Here is a 17614-nt window from a genome sequence, read left to right as displayed (position 1 = left end):
ATGAAAGAGTATGGTTAAAGAAGACCTGAATCAAGTTGTGTCATTCAGGCTTCCTCCAGCGTTGAGCAGGGGTGCAGCAGCCCTGGCATCGGAGCTGGGGACCCCCAGCTCTCACTGGAGCATAGTGCACCACAGGCTGCAACATCTGTCACGTGTGCTGGCAAGACACAGGTTTGCTGCTGCTTTTTTCAGTATTCCAAATGCCTAGCTGTCCCCAAACCTGGCCCTGGTCCCTGCAGGATGTCTTCATTTGTCATCTGGCGCACAGTGGAAAGCCACTGAGTTGGGAAAACTTGTTACTGGATGGAGGATGAAAAACCACGTCTCCTCTTTTGTGAAGAAGCGTGATAAGAGGAGAATGAGAGCCCGGCTGCGTGTTGCCGTCACGCTGAAATAAAGAGCTTTCTGCAAGAGAGGGTGGTGGGGCTCGGTGGGTTTGCTTTGCCTTTTTCTTCTCTGACAGTTCATCATTAAGACAGAGGCCCCTAGGGATTTCAGACACCTGGCTCTCAATTAAACAGCTAATCTGTGAAGCAAGGCACTTAAAGCAGGGAGGAAAAATAGCTTATCAGGTAAAGCAGCTCTGGCCTTGGGCTGTTACCAGATTGAATATCAGTGTTTTGAAGGGATTCCTGAATGTTTGTGGCAGCAAGGACTGTGACACTGTTTCCAGCCATGCTGTCCTAGGACAAAGTGCTAGCAGTAGGTATCTGTGCACCTCTGAGTGCTGCAGCATTACTGGGGCCATATGCAGGCAGGCATGGCCTCTCCTTAAGCATGGGAGCTGTGCAGGACCTCAGAGTGGTCCTCACACCTCCAGGAAATGGCAGTGGGGATCCTTGACTTCTTGGGTACAAAGCTCAGTCAATCCCATGTTTTCTTCGCAGCCTGGCAAACAGGTTTCCTTGTGCCATGCATAGCAGGGTGGTGAATCCATGGAGAGCTGTGGTCCTGGCATCTGTGGTAGGGGCAGGCTGCAGGGGTGATGGTCAGGGGATGGTGGGAGAGCCCTGGGGTGGCACAGCGTACGTGCAGATGGATGTGTGTATGGGTTCACCGTGGTGTGGCTTGAAGGAAGGAACTTACGACAATCTCATCCTTAAATCTCCAGAAGTCTCCTATGTCATTGGGTGCATTTGGGAGTGGGAGGTGTGGTTATGATGTTTCTGTAAGCTTTGATGATGCTGGTGGCACACACCCTCCAGACCTCTCCTGTCTGGGCCTCAGTTTCCCTTGCAGAAAATCATAGTCATCTGTGCTTGGTGTTCTCTGAGGTCCTAAAGGTGAAGGACCCCTGTATACATTCATCTATGTCCAAATGTTATTACTACTTACCTTCTGTCTTGTTCTCTTTTCCAACCCAAGTCTGTTGTGTTGCAGTTGTGGTTGGGGGATGAAAGGTAAAATAATAGCTGTGAAAATGCATCTGCTGAAGGCTGATAGTTATTAGAATATTGATCTATAACCAGTTATATGTGTCTGTGCTGTGTATATTTTCCTAATCAGACACGTCACTCATGTCTGAGTTACTCTGCTCTGACTCATGCTCACTGGTTTTTATGTGGCCTGTCAAAGAGACAGTGGCTTGAGAAGACACTGTTCTTCATAGCACTGCTCTGGTGAGCTGTGCTGTTTCACATGGAAAGGACACTAAGCCAATGTGCCTGATGGCTGTGCTGAATGTAATCTGGGCACTACACAAAGTGCTCGGCTGGAAGGCAGTTAGTTGGAGTATGAAATATTAATATGCAATGATTAAGGTGTCCTTTTTCAGTTGATACAGTAGGGGGGGGACCAATAAGTGATGTGAAATGAATATTGTGTGTAAGAAGAAGCCCCAAATGAACAGGACAGAGGAAGCAAGGGAGGCTGCGTTCTCCAGGGATGCCAGGCTTGCACAGGGCAGCAGAAGAGCACTTCGCACAGCGGTTTTGAACACTGACCAGTGGTTTATAAGCTGCAAAGCGAGAGGTGTGCAGACTCTCTGTTAGGCTGAGGGCAGTGCTGGTGATGCTCAAAATCTCAGAGCAGTGCTGTGCTAGGAACCCAAAGTCCCAGCTCCTCAGCCTTGGGCAGAGCTCCCTGCCCGAGCCCTGCTCCCTGCCTGGGCAGAGCTCCTTGCCCAAGCCCTGCTCCCTGCCTGGGCAGGGACAGTGTCAGTGTGCGGATGGCACTGGGAGAGCACCTCATCTGCAGAGACACTGGGGCCTTGCTGGCTTCCTCCCAGGTCTTTCCCAGCAGCGTGGCCATTGCCTTGCCTGACCTTGAGCTTGCCATCTGGTGACCCCATCCCATCACTCATCAGCCACAGGCACATCTCCTGTGCAGACCTGCAGTGTCCTGACATGGCCCCAAAGCCACTGGGACTTCCACCAGGGAGCCAAGGGCAAGGCTGTACCACGGGAGGTGGATGCTGAGCTCCCCACTCCATCACTGCTCCCTGCAATGAGTGGTAAAAGTGACTTCTCTCATCGCCAGTTTCTATAGCCACAGGCTTTACGAGGCTGTAGGGATGCAGCATCCCAGATGGGGAGGAGAGGAGACAAGCACATGCTTTTCCAGCTGCGGGAAGCAGGGGGGAAGGCCACAGGAGCCAGACGAGGAGGGTGCAAGGTGGGGACAGGGAGCAAGGACCTGGGAGAGGTGCAGGTTCCTCTTCAGCCCCCACCTCCATGATGCCCAAGGTCATGGAAGGAAGGACTTGGAGAAGTCTTTCCCGAAGTGAAAATCCATCTGGTGCCTTAGTGCCCACCTGAGAAACAGCTCAACTCCATCCAGCTTTTATTTTTAAGGAAGCCCATACAGCAAAGTGTCCATTGACAGCAGCAGAGCTGGCTCATGTTGCACCTGATGAGAAGCTGCAGACACTAGATTTGGGGGAAAATCACATGGTTTATGCCCCACGCCCTGCCATTCTACCCAAATCCCCCAAACAGCCTCTTCTATTCTCATGCACAGAGGCAGCTTAACCCGTATTCCTCCTACACAGGCTTAAGGAGTTCAGTGCCCTGGTATAATTGGTGTTTGCAATGGCAAGCAGCTGGTCAGTGGTTCTGACTGTTGCAATAGCACACATCTGGGCTGGTGAGTGTTCAGGAAGGGTTTGGGCAACAGCAGCCTGGCTTTTCCCTAAGCTGGGACTGGGTGGGGGTGGGAGCAGTAAAACTCTTTAGTGATGGGGTGTGAGGACAGAGGCAGTGTATATTTGAGCGCTAGGTTTTGTTTTGAGGAAGAAGGCATTCTCCCTGCTGGCATGTGGCTGGGTCAGACCTGGAAATAGTGTGGGTGAGTTTTCTCTGTTGTCTCTTATTTTCGTGCTGAACTGAAGTTCCAAAGCCTGGAGGTACAGAGCCAGTGACAGGAGCCCTGCTTGTCTGTATGGGTAGAAGTACCCTCAGGCAAAATGGGACTATGGACAGGAGCAGCCCCTGCTGGGTGTCACAGAATCATAGAATCAACCAGGTTGGAAGACCTTTAAGATCAAGTCCAACCATTCTCCAGCACTGCCAAGGCCACCACTAACACATGGCACTGAGGGTGTGAACACTTCCAGGGGTGGTGACTCCACCACTGCCCTGGGCAGCCTGTATCCCAAGGGGCATCACATGCCAGAGCATCACATGCTGACAGTGTCAGTGCCTCGGGCAGGCTGGGCTGCGAGCAAGGGCTTGGGGACTGGGTCCACGGGAGCTGCACCCATGCACATGGGCAGCTGCCACTGTCCCCACCTTGCACCCAGACAAACTTGGTCTTTAAGCCCAGAGAGCCAAACCCCCAAAGGCAGATGGTGCTTTAGCTCTGTCCAGTGCAGGGCAGATGCTGGGGACTACCAAGGAGGTGATACCATGGGACTATGGTAGCAGTGCATCCCCTGTGCCAGGCTCAGTGACCACTTGGAGTTGAGGGGACACTGGTGGCATTACCCCAGGTGCTGGGAGTACCTGTAGGTGCTGCTGGAAGGAGCTGGGGAAGAGCAGCAGCACCTCCATATGCATTATAAAATACCTTCCATAGTTCTGAGCTGCCTTTTCCCAGGTAACAACCACATGTTATGTATGGAGCATACAACAGCGATCCTAAAGCATCCCCTCTCTTTCTGGAAGATGAAAATCAAACTGATGTCTTTGGACAGCTCTAATTTTCGCTGCAGAAATGCAAGCAGGCAGCCAGGGTAGCTTTAATTTCACACAATGTCCAGTCCTGTCCCTTGGTCCTCTTTGTCCTCAGAGCTGAAGAGCTGAAGCCTATTCTCAGAGGCTGCCTAAAAATACCCTAGGCAAGAAACTTGGAGGATTGTGCCTTACAGCTATGGGAAGCGGGTTGGAGTGGCTTCCAGCTGATCTGGCTGATGGCTTCGCGATTTCCAAGCTAACAGTGACACCTCCTGTCAGCACGAAATTCTGCTCGAAGCCCAGCATGCAAGTGCACAGGCAGGCAGAAGAGTGCAGATACCAGATAGGAGCACATGGGGCTGCTTTGCCACTTACATCTGTTCACTTGCGTCCAGAAAACTCAAATCCTTTCCCAGCTGAAAGTGCGGATCCACAAGGCCAAGGCTGTCCCTGTGCATGGTGAGAGCTGGCCTGTGCTGGATGGTACTCAGCTCAGGAAAGCTTGGTAAGGTGGTCATGAACAAAGCTGCTGACTGCAAACTGCTTTCAAAAGAGCAGTCCTTTGAATTGTAATTAAGTATAGAGAGGTAAAAGCTTTTGTATAATAGTATTAAAGCTTTTATGTAGATGTAAAATGTATTTAAATCTTGTTTTGGCCATTAAAAGCAACCAGCTTACACCCAGAGTGTCGGCCTGATAAATAGGTTTACAACAAGAGCTGTGACAGTCACCTCCCCAGTACACAGGGGATCTCTGATGGGACCCCCTCAACTGTGACTTGCTGATGTTGAGGAGCTGGTTCCTTTGCTCCAGGTTTACTGGGAGATTTATCCCTCACCGCGCTGTGTAAGACTCCGGCAATCCCCTTGCACACCTCCCTGACTGTCGGTTGTTCATTCAGGTGTTCAAGATGTCATTGAAGGTGCAGACGAGCAACATCACGAACAAGAATGACCCCAAGTCCATCAACTCCAGAGTCTTCATTGGCAATCTCAACACAGCTGTGGTCAAGAAGTCAGATGTGGAGACCATTTTCTCCAAGTACGGGCGAGTGGTGGGCTGCTCTGTTCACAAGGGCTACGCCTTTGTACAGTACTCCAACGAGAGGCATGCACGTGCTGCTGTCCTGGGTGAGAACGGACGTGTGCTTGCTGGCCAGACACTGGGTAAGTTGTTTCTTCAGCTCTTTTGGGTGTCCAGGGGCAACGTGACTTGGTTGCTCCACAGGGGATGGTCAAGTGATGTCCAGTCCACAATAAAACTGGGACGTCAATCTGCAGTTCAGGTCTAGTGATGGTGACATTGGTCAGACACAACCCAATGATGACTGAGTGGGTCCATAGTGACAAGGCAGGTCTGGGAAGTCAGCCAGTGGGTCAGGATCAACAGGGTCCACAGCAAGGCAAAGATATGCTGTGACAGAGCTGGAGACTAGCACTACTACAGCACAGCTTGGGTAGATAGGGGCTGAAGGCTCCCGGGTCCAATGTGGATATAGGTCACAGCAAGGCTGGTCATGGCCATTCAGACAAAGTATTCTCAGGGCTGTGACACTGTGGTCCAAACCCTCCTGTTATGGGCTGTGATTGTGGAAGCTAAAACACAGTTCTGAATCATCCCATGTCCTTATCTTTGATATGGTGGAGAAAAACAAGGGAGGGAAAAGACATTGCCTGGCTCCCTTTCTGCCATTTGCCTGTCAAGGGAGAAATGTAGAAACATGGAATGATTTGGATTGTAAGGAACCATCAAAGATCATCTAGTCCAACCCCCCTGTCACTAGACCAGGTTGCTCAAAGCCCCATCCTTATAGCCAACCTAAACCTACCTTTCTTCCGTTTGAAATCATTACTGCTCATCTTATCATTACAGGCCCTAGTAAAGGCTCCCTTAAACTTTATTATAAGCTTTCTTTATATATTGAAATGATGCAGTAAGGTCTCCCTGAGACCTTACTTACACAGAAGTTGCCCAGTATATTTGAGTATTTGTAATTAGAGAGGTGATAGTCAAACTCAAACTAGCTCAGGCTAACTGTAGCCAGCTGATGTTAAATAACGCCCCCTCAGAAACATGAAAGTCTTGTCTGCACTGCTGTGTGATAAGAAATAACAAACAGAACCACCCCAGCTGCTCCCAGCTGCATCCTTATTCTACAGATTGCTCTCAAGTGTCATATGCTGAGAAGCTGTTGTCACCAGCTCTAAGCTGAGAATTGGAACTGGAGACAGTATGTGTAATGAAAAATGGTTATTTCCAAGCCTGGCTGCAGGCAGTGGTTGTTGGGCACTCAGTAAAGCGATTTGCAGCCCATTCCCACCCTGCTTCTGGCACAGCAGGCTGAAATAAGAAGTCACATGCTAGGTCTGATCTTTAGGACTTACTCAGACATGAAAAACTTCTTTCACTTCTCTCATGGTCCAGAGAGCGGAACTGCAGACAAAGGCCAGGAGCAGTGTGCCAGGGGTACTTCCAGCCCAGGCATTACCCACATCTGCAGAGTCCATAGATAGTGACAGAGTGGGCCTTGAGGAGCAAAGGAGTTCGTTGTGATGCTCCAGGCAGATAAAAGATATGCAGCTAAGAGCCAGGCAGCGCTTGCCCACTTAGCTGAAGAGAGAGTTGAAAGGTTTGCCATGATAGGAACCTCTTACAGTGCTGGTCCCAGAGTTCTGGCTTGCCAGCAAGTCAAAAGGACCATATTATAGCTGAGAGTCCTATACATGTACTGGGTGAGGTGCAAATTGAGCTCCCTTTCATCTGCCTTCCATTGATGGGCCACTCTTACCACAGAAGAGCTCAGCAGGCTTTCCATTGCTGTTCACGGACCACAGAGACACTCCCCTTTCAGGAGAACCCAGCAGAGAGGAGCTGAACAGTGTAGTTAGCAAATGTCTTTGCACAAAACAAGGTAGAAAGTCCCTCCCTAGGAAAAGAGAAGGTGATGACCACATAGGACCATGTGTCCCCAGTGCCAGCAGGACAGCATCCCTGTCTGAATCCAGAGCTACTGGGCACGGCAAGCACTTGCTGCAGTGACTCAGCTGTATCAGTCCCGCGTGGCACAATTGGAATGAAACTGCCTTTCCTGCCTCTGCTCTTCACATGGGAAGGAGAATTTGCACCATCACGTAAGAAATGGGAAAACCTCATAGTTTTGCATGTGACATGAGTGCTGTGATTAGCAGGTGACATTTTCCTCACATACCAGAATGAAGGAGTATGCAGTATCTTTCTAGCTTGCATCTCCCAGCTGAGGTCAGCTCTCAAGCTAAGTGGTCTAATAGCATTTCTTCCATTTTTTTCTCTTTTCTCCTTTGTCACCCTACACACAATCAATCTTACATTTTAGTTGATCAGCAAGGTACTGGATGCATCACCAAATGGAGGTGTTTGAAACCATGGCTTAGCCCATCCTGTGCTAGGACATGGACTGCTCTGCCAGGCAGGTCCCGGCAACCTCTGTGCTTTCTCCAGAGGCTCCCAGACACCCCAGTCATTGCAGGAGGCAATTACCATTCCAGTGGAGGAGCTCTGCACTGGAAGCTGGATCCGCACCATAACCTCACCCTGCCATGTTGACTACACAAAGCACAACCTCTCCCTTTAGTGCGGGCAAAGATGACAGGGTATGGGCAGGAGGGATAAATACTGCCTTGAGCTGGGCAGGTAGGTTCTGTGTTGCAGAATGGGAGTAATGCAAAATCTCTCCAGACTGATGTGCATGGTGAGCTTTTGTCTCTCCTTGTTCACTATCAAGAGAATCCTGAGGGACCTGACTGCCCATCACCACCGTAGGGCTGTCTGCATGCACCAGTGCAGGCTCCACAATAGTGATTGGTACCAGAACATGGAGCTAATTGTCATTGTCCACCACTGGGCTTTCATTATGTGTCACTTGGAGGGTGTTAATGAGCATGGGGCTGTCATTAGCAATCCAGTTTGCAAGAAAAGTGACTGGCAGCTGGCAAGATGCACACTGACAGCAAAAAGGGTTCACTACAAGGGAACTGGGGCACAGGAGGTGCGTGTTCTGGGATACACCATGGAAGAATTTCACCATGGAAGAGTTTATTCCTCTCTGTAGCAAACAGCATTGCCAGAAGCATTGCTTTGCTCAACAGACTCAGAAGAGGAACCAAATGCTTAATGTTCACCCTGGCAGCAGTTATCCATGGACCTGTCCCATGGCCATGCACGTCCTTGCTAGCATTCAGGCTCAGTGCTCTTCTGTATTCCCCTTAGCAGCTGAGTATGGGAGGATGGAGGACAAAAGGCAGCAAAGAAAACGCACATGCTGATCTGAATCTTCCTCCAGAGGAACATTCAATGTAATAGCTGAGCAACACCCCAATACCGCACTTGTTAGGTGAGCTTATGAATACCCCAGTGTGCAGTCACAGATCCATGAACCCCAAGCCCCAGAGCAAGCTGCTCTATTGGAAGGTGTCCCTGCCTGTGACAGGGGTTGGAACTGGAGGAGCTTTAAGGTCCCTTCCAACACAGACCAGGCTGGGATTCTGTACAGAACTTCAAATCCACCTGCACCTCAGAGACTGTGACTTGTGCCACCAGCTTAGCACAAGTCCCAGTGCTGTGGGGCACCTTATGTCCAACCCCATGCAAATGGTGCTTTTAGTGTACATAAGGAAATCCCATCTTTCTTGACTAAGATCCGGCATGTCCGGAGGTCTGACACCTATCTAGAAAGAAAGGTCCTGCAGAACAGGAAAAGTTTACAGCTCACTGCAGAAGCCAGCAGGCAATTTGCTGACTCCTGGGCCAAAAAATGAAGAGGTGAGGCCTCATGCTCCCGATAGCTCACCTCACTGTGGTTCTGGGGCCACACTCAGCGTTAGATCGCCAGGCTCTCAGCAGCCTTCATGAAATCGGCTGTATCACATTATTCTCACGTCAAGAGCACTGAGACCAAGGAGAGGAATTTCCTCAGCAGATTAGAAGAGCTCATTCTCACCTTCTCTCGTAGAAGATGCTCCTCCAAGATTAGCTGGGGTGGCTGCAGGCGTGTGCCTGCACCCTGTGCAGCTTTTAACACAGCCCAGACCACAACGATGCCCGGCTGGCTCATGCTCAGCATTCAGTTTTGTCCTAGAAGGAGCAGAGGATAAATTGTTAGCAGTTAACAGCATGCAGCAGTTTCATCACAGAATCACAGAATCACAGAATCCCAAGGGTTGGAAGGGACCTAAAAAGATCATCTAGTCCAACCCCCCTGCAAGAGCAGGGTAACCTACAGTACATCACACAGGAACTTGTCCAGGCGGGCCTTGAATATCTCCAGTGTAGGAGACTCCACAACCCCCCTGGGCAGCCTGTTCCAGTGCTCTGTCACTCTTACAGTAAAGAAGTTCTTCCTGATGTTAACGTGGAACTTCCTATGCTCCAGTTTACACCCATTGCCCCTTGTCCTATCACTGGATATCACTGAAAAAAGCCTAGCTCCATCATCCTGACACCTACCCTTCACATATTTGTAAACATTGATGAGGTCACCCCTCAGTCTCCTCTTCTCCAAGCTAAAGAGACCCAGCTCCCTCAGCCTCTCCTCATAAGGGAGATGTTCCACTCCCTTAATCATCTTTGTGGCTCTGCGCTGGACTCCTTCAAGCAATTCCCTGTCCTTCTTGAACAGAGGGGCCCAGAACTGGACGCAATATTCCAGATGCGGCCTCACCAAGGCTGAGTAGAGGGGGAGGAGAACCTCTCTTGACCTACTAACCACTCCCTTTCTAATGCACCCTAAGATGCCATTTGCCTTCTTGGCCACAAGAGCACATTGCTGGCTCATGGTCATCCTCCTATCCACCAGGACCCCCAGGTCCCTTTCCCCTTCGCTACTTTCCAGCAGGTCAACCCCCAACCTGTACTGGTACATGGGGTTGTTCTTCCCCAGATGCAAGACTCTACACTTGCCCTTGTTAAATTTCATCAAGTTTCTCCCCGCCCAACTCTCCAGCCTGTCCAGGTCTCGCTGAATGGCAGCACAGTCCTCTGGTGTGTCAGCCACTCCTCCCAGTTTTGTGTCATCAGCAAACTTGCTGAGGGTGCACTCAGTTCCCTCATCCAGGTCATTGATGAAAATATTAAACAGCACCGGTCCCAGCACCGACCCCTGAGGGACTCCACTAGTCACAGACCTCCAGCTAGATTCTGCGCCATTGACCACAACTCTCTGCCTTCTTCCTTTCAACCAGTTCTCGATCCACCTCACTACTTGATCGTCAAGCCCACACTTCCTCAGCTTATCTATGAGGATGCTGTGGGAGACAGTATCAAATGCCTTACTGAAATCAAGAAAAACCACATCTACCGCTCTACCATCATCCCTCCACCTAGTCACTTCCTCATAGAAGGCTATAAGGTTGGTCATACATGACTTCCCCCTCATAAAACCATGTTGGCTGTTCTTAATGACCCCCTCATCCTTGATATGCCTAGTGATGGAGTCAAGAATAAGTTGTTCCATCATCTTTCCAGGGATGGAGGTAAGGCTGACCGGTCTATAATTACCCGGGTCCTCCTTCTTGCCCTTCTTATAGATTGGTGTGACCTTTGCCATCCGCCAATCCTCAGGCACCTCGCCCATTTCCCACGACTTACCAAAAATGATGGAGAGTGGCCTAGCAATGACCTCCGCCAGCTCCCTCAGCACCCGTGGGTGCATTCCATCCGGACCCATCGATTTACAGATGTCCAGTTTGCATAGCTGATCCCTAACCCAATCCTCATCTACCAAAGCAAACTCCTCCTTTGTCCTGACTCCTTCTGGGGCTATAGAAATCCGGGGCCCTCGGGGAGAGTCTGCAGGAGTAAAGACAGAGGCAAAGAAGGCATTCAGCACCTCTGCCTTCTTTATATCCTCTGTCTCCAGGGTACCCACTTCGTTCAGCAGTGGGCCTATATTGCCTCTTGTTTTAGTTTTATTTGCTATGTATTTGAAGAAGCCCTTTCTATTGTCTTTAACCCGACTAGCAAGATTGAGTTCCAAGGAGGCCTTAGCTGTCCTAATTGCCTCCCTACATCCTCTAACAACTGTCCTATATTCCTCCCAAGCGGCCAGCCCCTCCTTCCATAATCCATAGATTCTCCTTTTCCACTTGAGTTTGCCCAGCAGCTCCTTGTTTAACCACGCCGGTCTCCTAGATCCCTTACTTGACTTCCTACTCATTGGGACGCTCCGATCCTGAGCTTGGAAGAAGCGGTCCTTGAATGCTAACCAACTATCTTGAGCCCCTTTACCGCCTAGTACCCTTTCCCATGAGACTTCCCTTAGCAGTTGACTGAAGAGGCCAAAGTTGGCCCTTCGGAAATCCAGAACTGTGGCTTTGCTAGGTATTCTATTCCTCCCACACAGGATCCTAAACTCCACCATCTCATGGTCACTGCAGCCAAGGCTGCCATTGACCGTCACCACTTCGACCAAACCCTCCTTGTTGGCGAGTACTAAATCTAGCAGCGCTGCTCCCCTAGTTGGTACGTCCACCATTTGCATTAAGAAATTATCATCAATGCACTCGAGGAACCTCCTAGACTGTGAATGACTGGCTGTGTGAGTCTTCCAGCAAATATCGGGGTAATTAAAGTCCCCCACGACGACTAAGGCATGTAGTTGCGAGGCTACTTCCAGTTGCCTGTAGAAAGCCTCATCAACTCCTTCGTGCTGATCAGGAGGTCTGTAATAGACCCCCACAACTGTATCACCCGTGCCAGTCAGCCCCTTGATTCGTACCCACAGACATTCCACTTGCTCCTCATCCGACCCCGGACAGAACTCAATACATTCTAGTTGCTCTCTCACGTAAAGAGCCACTCCACCACCTCGCTTTGCTGACCTATCTTTCCTAAAAAGGACATAGCCATCCATGACCACATTCCAGTCATGTGAACTGTCCCACCATGTCTCTGTAATCGCCACTAGATCATAACCTTTAGCCCGCACACAGACTTCTAACTCCTCCTGTTTATTCCCCATGCTGCGTGCATTGGTGTACAGGCATTTCAGGGAGCCAGTCCTAGTACCCTTTTTCCCCTGCGGGACAGGGTCTAAAGAGCTATCCTTTCCCACAAGTGAAACAAGAGATTGATAGTCCTCCTTAGCCCGCCATCCTTCAATCCCTAGCATGTTCCTCTTGGGCTTGTCCCCAACAGGCCCAGTTAAATCCCCTCCCCCCTTCATAACTAGTTTAAAGCCCTGTCAATAAGCCCTGCTAACTCCTGCCCCAAAACCCTTTTTTTTCTCTGGGACTGGTGTATCCCGCCTGTCACCAGCAAACCAGGTGTCCCATACAGCAGCCCGTGACTGAAAAACCCAAACCCCTGCCTTTGGCACCAGTCACGTAGCCATACATTAACCTGCAGAGTCTTCTTATATATCCCTTCACCCTCGCTTGCAACAGGTATGGAGGCAAACACCACTTGCGCTCCAGACCCTTTAACCAGCCGTCCCAGGGCCCTGTAGTCTCTCTTCATTGCCCTTACGTTCCTCGTAATAATTTCGTCACTGCCAACCTGAAAAACCAGCAGTGGGTAGTAGTCAGACGGCTGCACCAGTTCAGAGAGCTTCTTTTTAACATCTCTAATCCGAGCCCCAGGCAGGCAGCAGACCTCCCTGTGTGGTGGATCCGGTCGACAAATGGGCCCTTCTGTTCCCCTCAGAAGGGAGTCACCCACCACAATTACTCTTCTTTTCTTCTTGGTTGGGGAAGTTCATATATTGTCCGAGCACCGAGTTCTCCTGAAAACCTGTCCTGAATTTGTGTGCTTGGGTTAGATCATGTGCAGGGCTTTGACTTAAAATATAAATGGCTTTCTAAAGTAGGAGAAAGAGGTTTGCCAAGTGCAAGATGTATTTGCTTTTTTGTGGGGCTCCATCCAGGCCCCAAACATCCTAAAAGCAGGTGAAAATATGACTGGAAGTGTGGAGGGGTTCGTTCCTACAGGGCTGTGCAGAGTATCCCTTGCTCCATGCTCAGGTATAGCTGCCGGTGAGCATGGGCATGCCACGTCACAACTGTGTGTCCATTCATTGCAGATATCAACATGGCTGGGGAACCCAAACCCAACAGACCTAAAGGGCTGAAGAGAGCAGCCTCCACGCTGTACAGGTAGGTCTCCATCGCGCCACCTCCTGTGGTGAGGTCTCGGGGCTGGTGTTTGCCTTCTGGCTGGGGCTGATTTTCATTTCCCCCCCAGGCCACTGCTGCACGTTCAGATCTTGCCCCTCCCTGCGCTTCTGGGCCTTTGCAATGCCTCTCAGTGCTAGGCTGTAGGGGGGGAGCGAGCAAGAAGCATCAGCAGCAGAGCCAAGGTTGGCCAGCACTTACGGTGTTGTGGGACTCTGCCTGGGCATGGTCCAGCCTGTGAACTGTGTTGGACCTGGAGGTCATTGGAGGAAGGCAGATAGTACCTTCTTTAACCACATCAGAGGTCATGAAAGAGGTGTAATGAGGAGTGCTCCCCTCCAGCCCCAGCTTCACCAGCTGGGAGTAGGAGTGGGGCACAGTGGCACATGCTGCATGTTAGGGGAGAACAGGGAGCAGGGATAATTTAGGGAAAGATGCTGGAGAAAGGGGCATGGGAAAACCGACAGGAAAAGGAAGAGAAGAAAGAAAGAAAGAAAGTGGGAAGCTTCAAATGGAACTGGACTGAGGAGGTGGCCAGTGGAAGCCCCAAGGGAGGCTGTGCATTGGAGCAGTGACCAAGGGACCAAGGGAATGGGAGGGACAAGCAGGATGTGGACTAGGTCTGTGGGATATGTGGCATGGTACAGATGTCAGAGTGAGCTTTCAGTGCCATTGTTGCCAGCTCTAGAGATTTGATACCAAGATTTTTCATAAGAAGTGAAGATTTTCCTTTAAGCCCAGAGTCTGGAGTCATGGGAATGTGGGAGGGAGTTGTGAAGTTCTTGCTCCTGTGGTTGCAGAAGGGAAAACTTGCAAAGGTATTTGGAGAGCGCCCTGCAGGTTCAGGAACCAAAACCAAACAATAGGATCCTCAAATGTGTTTTATTTACAAATTCTCATTATTTTTAAGCCAGTCTCATGGTACGGAGGCTGGGGCACTGAGTCAGGATTTAGAAGCTGTGCCATTGCGAAGAAAAGACTAAAATTAGTCTCAGTGTTGTTGGTGGATGTAATAAGAAAGGAAATTGTGGGAGAACCAGAGGGTTTTCTACTAAAAGAAAAAGAATGTGAGAGGGATAAAGAGAAATGAAAAAAACCTTGCGATTCAGACTCAGCCTGGCCACAGACTGGAAAACCTCAGTGGTGCCAGTGCCCTTCTGGCATGGATGCCCACCAGAGCTACAGCCACCTCCCACCACCACCCGCATCTGTGAGACCTTCCACAGAGCTCTCACCTGAGCTCTTCCTTTGCAGCTTTCACCAGGCAAAGTTTTCCTCCCACCCTGGGCCAGCTTGGACCCCCACCAGAACTTGGCCCTCTGGATTCACAGAGGAGGCTGCTTGACTCTGCATTATCTGTGCTGATCTATGGAAAGAGAGATGACACAAATCTTTCTATTTAGCTGCACATATACAGCTTACGTGGTGCTGTTAGCCATAACGCAGATCAATTCATTCCATACATCTTGCAGCAAAGAGCATTTCGTTCACTATTCGTCCATGCCTTGATTGCTAATCCATTTCTGCTGCAATGACCAATATTTCAGGCTTCCAGGCTGCCATGTAGATGAAGAAATGCAAACATCTCTCATTTGCTGCCTCCCACAAAGACAAATATGCTAAAATACAGGCCAGAGGACTACGCTATTCTGAGCTTAAGTAGTATTTCATCCCAGATTGGCTGTCAGATTGAAACTTTGCCATCTGGACCAACAGAACTTACAATATCTTCCGGGCAGCAGGGAATCCAGGTTTGCAGTGAGCCACGGTGATAGCATCCCTAATCATCATAAATTTTCCTAAATGTTAGACTTAAGAATCACAGCACTATAATTTACAGAGATGCTGTGTTAAAGCACACAAGATTCTTTTTTTCAGAGGTTGGGTTTTACTTTGCCTCACTCCAAGTCTTTATGAGAGAGTCAAGGGGAAGGGAAAACTCATTTTGGACACAGAGGAAGCAACAATCTTGACAGTCTTATTTGATCCACCAGCCCAGGGGTGTATCTAGGTGTTTAATAGAAGTCCTTAGGGATGTAGCCTCCCATCTACCTCATGCCATCATATATTTTCTTAGGTCTGTCCACACGAGACACCTTTAGTTAATAGCAAACCTTGCTGTCATCACTGCTGTCCCTTCCTCCCTCTGGATCTCCAGGGCCACCCTCCCTCTGGCTCTGGCATTTGCCAGAGCATCCCTTTGCACATGGGAAGTCCCCTGGGTGCTCCTGCCTGGTGCCACAGCCACCGCTGCTGAGCACAGATATACCTGGAGATACTGCAGATGAGTTAGTGAGGATGGCTGGAAAATGAACTTGTGTTTCGACCATGCCCCCCAGGTACTCACATACCCTGTCTCAAAACCTCTTACCTTCAGGCGACATTTTTTTTTTGCCTGCATAGCAAATGTCTGGACAGGATTTCCTGGGGCATTTTGTGCTGCATTGGGGTCATTGCCAATGATTTTCCTGTGCTGTGAGCTGGGAAGGGAAGGTGGCCCCAGGGCAGTGGGGGCTGCCAGCACTGCAGGTGACCTTTGAAAGTACAAATCTCTGCCCTTCCCCATAATGCTGGTACTAATGTTGCTCTGTAGCCAAAAGGACAATGAAGACAACCTAAGCAAGAACTGTGAGAGCAACCGAGTGTCTGGCAGCTCAGTGGCCTGAGGAACTGTCTCTGGAATGGTGACAGACACAAACCACTGCTGAATTACTTTCACAGCCTACAGATGCAAGTGGATGATCTCCTCCTTCCAGCTCAGGTGGCATTCACATCCCTTGTTATTCCCATTATGATCCCTCCAGAAAGCTGGTGTCAGCCTATCCCCAAAGAGATCCATGTCTCAGCAGCGGTGGTGGGAGCAGTGACACCCCGGCAAGCCCCAGTGCCAAATCCACACAGGGCTGAGAAACAACCACAGGGCTGAGGAGGAGATGGGCAATGGTATCCAAACCCAGCAGACCCAGCAGTGGCAGTAAGGATGTGCATGCTGTCCCAGCCTACAGGAGCCTCACTGCAGCCCTGGCATCTTGGAAATGCCGGACTCCCTTCCCACATCTCTCTCCCAGTTTCCTGCAATCTTGGCTATTTGCAGGAAGGAATCTTACATCAGATACACAAGAACAGAAAATTGATCACTGTTTGATCAATGCCACAGTTTCTAAGTAGCTTTGCAACAAGTATTATTTCTACTGCTGCAATAATGAAGGTTGTGCAACCATTAGTAGAAGGATGTTGAGCTGAGCACAACGTGTTACTTGTGATTATCAGTGCAGGGCTGTCGGGCAGTAGTTGAAAGCTCAAATGTAAGTTTGCTGTTCAGGTAAATGCTCAGAAATGGCACCACAAAGGTCATGTAAAGGCAGCGCATGTGAACAATAGCCCTTCAGTTATGCATATTTGGATTTTGAACCTTTGTGAGTCATAAATAAATGTTCTATAACTACTAAAGGAAAACAAAGCAGAAGAAATGCATCAGGAGGTGGAAGCATCATGTTACTTGGTGCAGCCTTACAGCCTTCTGCTGCCTCTCACTCTAATTGTCCCTGCTTGATTTTTAAAGGGTGCAGTGTCACCCACTGATTGAAAACCAGCAAAAATGATTCCTGTACCTCAAGGAAGACCTGCCAGGTCACCGACACATGATCCATCAGTCTCAGGAAGGTTTATCCTATGTACAGTGAAATTATCAGGCACACGATGTCCAGATAGATCACCCGCACTAGGGCATTCACTTTCACTCGGTGTTTTCCTGCATGCATATTGGAAGACCTGACTTTGCTCAATGCCTGACTTCCAAGGATCCTAGTAAAAGCATCCTTCCACTGCCTCCCTAGTATCATCAAGCCTTGGCCTGACTGGCATGTTAGGGCAGGGTCCTACAGTCATAGGCTTCCAAAAATCCCTTGTTTCAACCTGCTGCCTTCCTTGAGGGCTGTCTCATGGTTAGCATGGTTAGCAGTACTTCCAGAGGCTGAGATGAGAGGATTGGCAGTCCCACATCACACTGAATGTAAGAGTGGATTCATCTCACGCGAGTTCAGCCCTCTGCTGTCAAGGCTTTTACATGGTCTGGTTGTCTGCACTCCCCTTATGGTTGCTGGATAAAAACAGTTCTTCACCTGACAGTGTTTTAGATGTTTGCCTTTAGGTGTGATGTACCATGACCTGAAACTGCCTCTTTCTCCCATGGCATGTATTTATCTCTTTACATTCCCAGTGTCTGAAGCCAAATGAGATGAATCCCACTGGTTTTGGGAAGTCTCTCCAGGCTAATTATGCCCCTAATTCCTTTTGAAATGGATGGAAGTGTCTTCTGAGGATAGGGGGCTAAGGCAGGAGTCCCACGTGCACCCTTTT

General features: G+C 49.7%; 1 protein-coding gene across 4 annotated transcripts in view; it reads left to right on the top strand.

The window, feature by feature from the left end:
- Window positions 1–17614, top strand: part of RALY (RALY heterogeneous nuclear ribonucleoprotein) — a 109880-nt gene that overhangs the window by 80677 nt on the left and 11589 nt on the right. For all 4 annotated transcript variants that reach the window (XM_065691610.1, XM_065691612.1, XM_065691611.1 and 1 more), the window contains 2 exons: window positions 5014–5278; window positions 13165–13237. In XM_065691610.1, coding sequence (XP_065547682.1) covers window positions 5023–5278; window positions 13165–13237 — 329 coding nt within the window. In that variant the 5' untranslated portion in view covers window positions 5014–5022. The remainder of the gene's footprint in view (window positions 1–5013; window positions 5279–13164; window positions 13238–17614) is intronic.

Source organism: Lathamus discolor, chromosome 11 (genome assembly GCF_037157495.1).
Source record: "Lathamus discolor isolate bLatDis1 chromosome 11, bLatDis1.hap1, whole genome shotgun sequence".
NCBI classification, from domain to species: domain Eukaryota; kingdom Metazoa; phylum Chordata; class Aves; order Psittaciformes; family Psittacidae; genus Lathamus; species Lathamus discolor.
The sequence above is the reverse complement of the archived record's forward strand: the minus strand, read 5'-3'. Positions and strand labels throughout refer to the sequence as shown.